The sequence below is a fragment of the Musa acuminata genome, chromosome BXJ2-6, assembly GCF_036884655.1.
Source record: "Musa acuminata AAA Group cultivar baxijiao chromosome BXJ2-6, Cavendish_Baxijiao_AAA, whole genome shotgun sequence".
NCBI classification, from domain to species: Eukaryota; Viridiplantae; Streptophyta; class Magnoliopsida; order Zingiberales; family Musaceae; genus Musa; species Musa acuminata.
In genome coordinates, this window is record NC_088343.1 from 17,991,642 (window position 1) to 18,000,569 (window position 8,928).

Here is an 8,928-nt window from a genome sequence, read left to right on the forward strand (position 1 = left end):
ACCGAGCATGGACGATCATAACAATAGATTAATGTGCCGATCAATTAGATGTTTCTTAGGGCTTGCACGATAAACTATTTTTCCATTTGTATGATTGTTGTTTGTTCAATCTATGAAAAAATGTCTCCCCATAATCTTGTACCTTTTTTTTTATAACTTTATATTTTTAGATCCAATTCGTTTCAAAGAGAACAAATTTGATTATCCTTTTACATTCCATACTTCAAACTTGTAGTTTGGCAAAAGAAAAAACCTTCCCTTCCAAATTAATACAAATTGTTCATTAAATATATACGATGATTTATTTTATTATATGACCATCACAATTACTTGAAATGAAAGGATTTTTGAACAAAACACAACCATTATCAAAAAATGGATTTGCTATAGATCTCACATATATATAATTAAATTGTGTGAATATATTATACAATCTTTCATAAATTGTTAAAAACCATTGATTTATTTCTTCACATTCTATTATAAATTAAAAATGAAAATCTTGACAAGGAATTTCAATAAATTTTCACGAATTATTCCACCCAAGAACATGTGCACTCTATGATGAAATAACAAAAGAAATATTTATTTACATAAAAATAGTCATTGGTCTTCCTTTTTCCTGGTTGGAAATTTTGTTAACTATTGTTTTCCCAACAAAATTTTATCTTCTATTGTTAGGTTTGTAAGAGAAACAAAAATATAAATCTCATTTCATTTTCTAAGAAAGCTGCCTTCTTGTTTTCTCCAAACTCTTCTTTTCACTATTTCTTTGTTTAATTTTTCTAAAGAAAAGTTGAGGGAAGATCCATCTAAGTTCCTTTTCCCAAGAAATTATTAGTGGCAAAACCATCACCACCATCAACTGTATTACTTTTACACAAATAATTTAGTGGCCATCATCACTACAATAATTTTGTATATGCAATTTCATCATATCTTTTAAATGGTAATCAGTAGAACTCGACAAGGTTCCTCTGGAGATAACAATTGGATAAGGTCACCTTCAGTACCATGTTTGTTTGCAATTAGCTCAAACATGCTAAGTCAACTTCTCCAGATGATTAATGAGCAAACTTATATATATTATTACAAAAATGCTTTGCTACCTTATGCATGATTTAGAACATTAAATTGTGCACAAAAGATGATGTTTTCTGCAAAAGGTTTCACTCATGAAGTTGGGATGCACAAAACAAAGTATATGTAACAGATGTGGAAGATGAGCAAAGGCAGGAATCACAGCCAACAGGCAAATTTTCTATAGAGCTTGCCATGGTTGTTGGAAGAGTTGCCCAAGTGTTCTGCCCATTATCCACTCTAAATCAGATGATGACAAGGGTATCTGGTTCGCGAGGAGAGAGACAGCTTCCCTCGCCTCTTTATAGCCACACTCCTTAACAACAAAGGGAAAGTCACTGCAACACAAAACAAAACACACCCACATAAGGTGCCACCTTTTTTTTCATTTAATTTTTAATTACATATGATTTAAGCTTCAAACTTCAATTCATGATGTGGCTGTATTAAGTTACATATGCTGTCATTTAAAAGTAAAAAGTGAAACATATTGCTACAATTAAATAGAAATTGGTAATTAAAAGAAGCTTGTAGAATTATTAAGTTTCTAATCTATAACAACTGGCAAAAGTAATGACACTAAAAAACAGAAAAGAAGTATTTAGAAAGCATGAAATGAAATATTCCCTGGAATTAAGAACCTCCAGCTGTAGAAATAATTATCAACTCCAAGAAAGAGGAAACAAAAATACAGCCGTAATCTGTTAAATATTACCTTCCCCACATGACTCGGTTAGCTCCATAGTTGGAGACAACTTGGGAAAGAAGGTCTCTTGTATCCTCATATGGATACTGTTTTCTTGACAATCGGAAAAGGGCACTGAATTTCACATAAACCTGCTCATCCCAATTATGTTTTACAATAAGCATAAATGGAAGAACCGAGAATAATAAAAGAGTGCCTAGACAGCAAAGATATAGAAGAAAGAATGACAGTGGTTTAAAGCATCAGTTCTTTTGGTTCAGAGCATGAATAAACATTATTGGAGAGACTACTTTTCTTTAAGTGGATCTAATATCATGTGAAGTTTGAACATAACATGGGACGCTAATCAAACAATCCGAGAGATGAGGATCTCCCAGTCAAGGTCTGTCCTATAATAATCTAAAGGAAAATGTTAGAAGTTTAGATATGGCTCTTTGCCATGAATACGAAACGCCTACAATGTGGCAAGGCCATCATCCCCTTATGGAGTCTTTTTTTCTCAATAATATCCTGTAATTTTGAACTTAACTACGTTCTAAATTTCCTTATTTGAGGGTTTCTGAAACCATGAATCAGACAAGCAATATACTCAAGAATTTTAAAAGTTAAACCTAGCATGAAAATTTTGCTTATTCAATATGAAAGCAATTTTTGGCCCTTGAAAGACCTGGAGTCCCCATCCCACTTCTCAGCCTTCTATATAATTTGATCATCCGTAGCATGTAAAGCACATGCTTGAGACTAGTATTTTAACAAATGGATAGCCTGAAGATGGGCTAGACTAACACTATTAATCTAAATATATAATAAACTAGAAAGGGATAGTTAGGTCTTCTAATACAATGTACACAGAGATCAGTATTCTTATCGAACATATATTACAAATTAAAAATGTGTCTTGAGCATGCCAGCAGCTTTGACAAGATATATTGAAAATTGAAATCATAAGAATTGTGACTGCATGCCCAGCTGCAACAAGTAGAGGACATATGATATACCACATTATGTAATTTGTGCAGAAATGACGGAACACTACCTGCGGAAACCTAGCCAGTTTTAGCAATGACGAGAAGGTATCGTGTTCCTCATCAGTCCTGAAGATCAACAAACTGTCAGAATAGCTCAAGTGGCACATAGTACTTACTATAGAACACATCTGGCAATGAGCTCACATTGGTGGTTTGCAGAAACCCATGTGGTCAAGTAGTACAATGGTTGAAGGATAGTTTTCACAGAGCTCCTCTATTTCTGATATGTGTAGACTAAGACCCTGTGGCGAAACTCTTGATGAATTAGCCATCAATTTATTGCGATGGCTTGATAGTTTTTGACTAATGATCAGTTCAGCAATATATTACTTAAAAAATAAAGTTATTCAATTCTGAGAATCAAATGTTCTGTTGCATCAAAAAATGTGACTTCGTCAAGCTAGAATTGATCAGCCAAGGCAGCGATCGTACTTCACCAAGCACAAAACTTATCAAGGTATCAGCTTTTGGACACCAGGGCTTTTCATGGTACAAGGATTTAGAGAGGACACCCAAAGGTAATTCTAATTTAACTGAGAGCAAGCTTAGAAGCACCTAGTAGTGTGATAATACTACTATCACAGATGGCAAACTTTAGGAAAACAAATCTTTATTATAAGATTTAGAGGAAAGGAATTCATGTTTATCAAAGACATCTATTAAAGTAAGACATTAAACAATATTGTTCCACCTTCATACACATAATTCCCACTGGTACTCCAAGTTCTCCAGCTCTATAGAACATTGCTTTTCCAATTTCATTTGTCATCTGCTTAGATGTGGAGAATTAGCATGTGTACACAAAGATCGAAGAAATAATCGATCTACAAAATGCTTAACTAATACTGCATAAGATAAAATTTTCAGAAGATACAATCAGAAGTTTTTAGTCAATCTAGAAAACTGAAAGGAAAGAAGGGTACCTTTTGACCAGAAGGCCAAAGATACGGATTGAATCGAACAGCTCGATATCTATCCTTGAAAACTCAAGAGCTAAAGTGTCAGATTCATCCATCGATGTTAGTGCTTGCAATATAATAATGAAAATTGCACTTAAGAACCTTTAAAACTAGATCTTCGAGCTGCCTAATACCAGTTCCATCTTCTGCAGGATTTGCTAAACAACAACCAATGAATTTAGATGGATGCCTCTTCAAAACACTATCATATGGAAATGCAAAATCATTATCTTCCTTTTCCCAATTAAAAAAACCTGTTCTCAGGTCAAGTGTATACAAATACATTTTATGAAATGAATGTAGAAGGAATAAAAAGTTATCTGGTTGCACTGTATATGAAAATGATAAATTAACCTAGTTACTAAAGAGTGATCAAACATGTGATTTATAGGCTGCACAATAAGGGCACCATCCACTCCTGCTTCTGACATCAACTGAAAGGGATGGAACAAAAGAATAAATCAGTAATCCTTATTTGATACAAGCGTAACTATATATGAGGGTAACTGATCGACATATAATTTATTGAACAAAGCCAGCTCTGAGTCCAACTTCATAATTTTCTTCAAAAAAATACTTACTCTTCTTCCTTCAATCCGTTTTACTCATATTAATAGCAGAAATTTAATTAAATGATTTTGTCCCACATTATGAGATCCAATCTTCCTCTTAAATAATTCACAAAGTTCCGAAGAGTTTCTACATAACAGAGAGGTAGAACAAGTATCATAAGTTACATACCTATAACAGAATAATACAGAATATTCTAGAAGACCTGCTAACAGCATAAAGTGCTGGGTCCTAGACAAGTCAGTGTAACCTGTATTAATTGATGCAAGGTCTTTAGTGGACCTAGAGCCAGTGAGAACTGGAACAAAAAATAAAAATGAAAGCATTATAGCACTACAAGCATGAAAGGAATGCAAAGTAGAATATAGAGAGGAAAATGATGGACAAAAAGAAGCTCTGCAGTGAATCAAAACTTCATGTCCAAAATGTTCATGGTATCAATTGAAGTCATTGTTTTTTCTAGGTTTCCTCTATACAACTACGGTTTGAGTGCAGTTCCCGTATCTCTAATGTATTTTTCATTTTGTTATGCTTTGAAAATTCACATCCAAGCTTCCTCTAAGCAGAGATCAAGAAAAGATAGTTTGAGATATTCTCTGCTTCTGAACATCTTTGCACTTGGTGTAGCCTATCTTTTCTGTTTGCTGGTCTATCTAGTGCAAGTGGAACAGTGGACTACCTGAGAAAGTCTCCGAAAGCGTCAATGACATTCTGTTTGGTGGAAAAAGCCTCCAAGTGGACTGGAGTTTGAAAGCTAAAGCATGATATTGAGTCCTTTTCTACTAGCTTAAGCTTGTGGCAATGACAATTACCCAAGTCATTATCTTATTAAAAAGAGGTTCTTCCAAATCATGAATTTATTATAAGAAACATATGCAACCTTCCTTTGATCTTTCAACAAGCAACTAAAGAAGGTGTTTCTAACTTCACATTGGATCAAACATGTCACATCCTGCAATTTTTTTATTTTTATACACATTCAGAAGTCGATATTTCAAATATCTTACTCAAGATAAGCAACTTGTCACAAATGGGAGAGAACTACCTAGTGATACAGAAACATCTCTTCTACTCAAGTCTAAGATTGATCACTGTTAGGAGACTGCTCTAATATAGATCAACCAAATCCAGTCATTCTGCACATAATAGGTCATAACTGGATAAGTTAGCCACCTGATGATGCACTCTCCAACAGCGCATGGAGGGGTTGAGGAGGGCTTCTAGTAAGGATAGAAATTTTAATTTCATTTTTGTTTTTATCTTTAGTTAAAATACTTAAGCCATTCCTTATTTAGTTGTTCAAGGTAGGAAATATTAATTAGTGGTTGAAATGAAATTCATAATAAGCTTAAGAAATTTGGGAACTAAATAAAACACTTATATTAGGAAGCTACAGTTAAGAAAAATGTGACTGTAGGATGAGGTAAACAGCAAAATTCCTCCGGGAAATTTCTGGCATGCGTTAATTTTATTCTACCACAACACCCAACTAAACACTTAACAGTAGCAGCTCCCAATCACTCCACGAACAGAACTTGCATGGCCTACTGACAACAATTTCGAACGATAAGATCGAAACAAGTCCGAAGGAAAGAGCTTTTACTGATTGCGACCTTCCCAAATCACTGGAAACGTTATACAAAACGATGACTTGGAAAAATCTGCGTACCTTGAGCAGGAAATTGGCGTATCCAGGGATTGACGGCTCCTGCCCTGGAAAATAAGGGTAACTTCCTACAGCCTAAACACAGATACATTTGAAGCGGCTTATCAGCGTCGAAAGATCCAATCGCTCTACAACGCAATACCACTTAAGACACGTTGGGTATTACCTCTTGGGGAGAAGCCCATACATGGAGATGGGAGTCCAGTATCTTTGGAGGAGAAGGAGAAGATGAGGCGGATTGGGAGGAGAATTCTCCCAATCCTCCCGCTTCGGAAGCCATTCTGATGCTGGGTAGGAGCTTTCTGGGGTTGGAGAAGAGAAATTTGTGAGGGGGGAATCCAGAGAAGGGTGAAGCGGAAGCCGATGCCATGTTTGGGCTTTGTAAGGTTTGCTACTGTGGATGGGTGTCTCATCACACCTCTTTTGTCCCTGAGGCTATACTAACCGTCCATTTGGTGGACTCTCACCCTTGATTCCTTGATTTTATTTGTAATTTGATGTATGATAAGAAGGTAAATTATATATATATATATATATGTGGTATTTTAGAGGAAAAAAATCCTAAAAAGGGTTTTTTTATTTGGAGGAAAATGCTCTCAGACTTTTACTTAAATGATTTGATTACATATGTTATTAAAAAATCTCTAATTTTACTAATTAATTATCATAATTTTTTTATAAAAAATAAATATAATCATCTGAAAAATTTTGAGTTGGTTTAGTATAAGTTAAACAATTTATACTTAAAATTGAAGTATATTACACTAAATCATAAAACTTATTCAATTTTTTTTTAATTTTAATAAGTAATTATCATAAAAATTTTAAAAATATATGAATTATCTTAAAATCATGTCTTAGTAATTATATGAAAGTTTGGATTGATTTAGTGAAAGTTAATTAAGTTATCTTTGAAATTAAATTATGTTACACTCGATCATAAAATCTATTGAAAAAGTTTTTTATTTTGATGATTAATTATCATAAATCTTATAAAATAGAAAAATAATATTAATCATAGTCAAGTAGTTTTGTTGAAGTTTGAGTTGGATAAGTATAAATTACTGCATTTGGAGACATATTTATATTTTTAATATGTAATTGAAGAAAAAGTTTTGAGTGAATGAATGCTTTAAATGCTTAATAAATAATAGATAAAAATTATATTTTAGATGTGCATTCACCTAAGTAATGTTTAATAAAATTATATTTCAAAATTCTATTGAACATTATATGACAAATTTACCTTTCTGTTTTTTTAATATTTATTCAAAAGTGAGTACACATTTTTATTTAAATTAATCATAAATAAAAAAAATAGATCTCAAATGTATTACCAAATATATTTTTAATAAAATTTGATAAGGTTACATCTGATCATACTATCGATTCAAAAAATCTTAAATTTTAATGATTAATTATCGTATAACAACAACAAAAAAATGTAAATCTCAACAATTTGAGATTTAAATATCATAAATTTTTTTTTAAAAAAAATATATGATTATAAAAATAAAGCACCCCAAAGAAAAATAAATAGGGGGCCATTATATGATAAAAATCCATAGTGAACACTTTTTCCAATAAAATATTTATATTTAATTGATCATGATAGAAGCTATTAGGTGTTTTGCGGAGCATAACGAGATATATATATATATATATATATATATATATATATATATATATATATATATATATATATATATATATATATATATATATATATATATATATATATATATATATATATATATAATTTAAAGTTGATCATAATATAAGCTATTAGGTGTTTTTGTGGAGCACAACGTTGCACTCTCCGGAGTCTCTCTTATTAGATTTAAGTAATGTTTGTCATATCGGATCGTACCGTCCGGTACGGGTAATATGTACCGGTCCGACAGACCAGCGGTATGCGGATCGCACTGTACCGGTCGGGACTGTACCGACACTATAGCAACACTGTATCTGGGTGTACCGTTCGGTACACCGTACTGTATCGATACCGAGCTCGGATCGAAACACCGATACGATACAATACGGCAGACCTTGGATTTAAGTACGTAGGACATCCAAATCGTCACGAAGCAAAGAAGCAGCAACAGAAGCTAAAACCTTCTCTCAAACATCCACAGGATACTATGGCTTTGATAGAACCTACTAATTAGCAGCGGATCTTCGTGCTAACCACAGGAAAGTCTTGCGGCGTCTTCCACGCGTACTTGAACTTAACGGGAGTCCCCTTGGACAACGGGCGCCCCTCGGCGACGACGCACAGCTTAGCGTCCACCGGCTTAATGGCGCGAGGGGAGACGGCTACGACGCTTCTGAGGCCGTAGCACAGTATCATCACCTTCGACTGCGGACAGTCGCAGGTGTTGCTCACCGTAACTTCGTACTCCGCTTGCCCTTCCACGGTCACTCCCGTCTTGCTCTGTTCAACGTTTATGTCCGATGTGCTGCACGGTTGTCCCCGGCCTGCGTTGACAGCGTTGCTATGGCGAGGTTAGACCGAACCACTAGATAATTTGGAGGAGGAAGAAGCAAAGGGAAACAGAGGTCACCTCCGTGAATGCTGCAGAGAAGGAGGAGAAGAAGAGCAAAGAGAAGCTTTAGAGAACTCGCCATGTTTGCCTCCTCCTATTGCTGTTGCAGGCTGCAAGTCAAGTCTTGTTTATAGGGGAAGAAACAGGATTGAGTAGACTTTATGGAAACTCGATCAAAAGAATTAAAGGAAACAATGACAGAAATTATTCTTTTGATGCTTTCTTCTTCAAATGGATGAATGTGGGAAGGGAATGGTTCGGGCTATCATTCACCAATCTTTGTGCAGAACATGGTTTTTGGGAAAACCATGTTCGTAATTTGCCTTGAGGTGCCAATCGTCATGTGCATGTTTGACAATTCCTTTTTTGTTGA

At 34.3% G+C, this 8,928-nt stretch overlaps 2 protein-coding genes across 2 annotated transcripts; both read right to left on the reverse strand.

The window, feature by feature from the left end:
* Positions 1-1,043: 1,043 nt before the first annotated feature.
* On the reverse strand, positions 1,044-6,443 carry LOC135615156 (uncharacterized). The gene is made up of 10 exons (XM_065113286.1): positions 6,176-6,443; positions 6,013-6,084; positions 4,128-4,207; positions 3,876-3,975; positions 3,738-3,791; positions 3,506-3,583; positions 2,959-3,056; positions 2,823-2,880; positions 1,796-1,917; positions 1,044-1,418 (listed from the first exon to the last, which is right to left on the reverse strand). Exons 1-10 carry the CDS (start codon positions 6,377-6,379, stop codon positions 1,262-1,264), a joined length of 1,023 nt encoding a protein of 340 aa, XP_064969358.1. The 5' UTR covers positions 6,380-6,443; the 3' UTR covers positions 1,044-1,261.
* Positions 6,444-8,103: 1,660 nt separating this feature from the next.
* Positions 8,104-8,744, reverse strand: LOC135613548 (uncharacterized). The gene is made up of 2 exons (XM_065110575.1): positions 8,574-8,744; positions 8,104-8,487 (listed from the first exon to the last, which is right to left on the reverse strand). The coding sequence occupies exons 1-2, from the start codon at positions 8,635-8,637 to the stop codon at positions 8,174-8,176; spliced, it is 378 nt and encodes a 125-aa protein (XP_064966647.1). The 5' UTR covers positions 8,638-8,744; the 3' UTR covers positions 8,104-8,173.
* Positions 8,745-8,928: the final 184 nt, after the last annotated feature.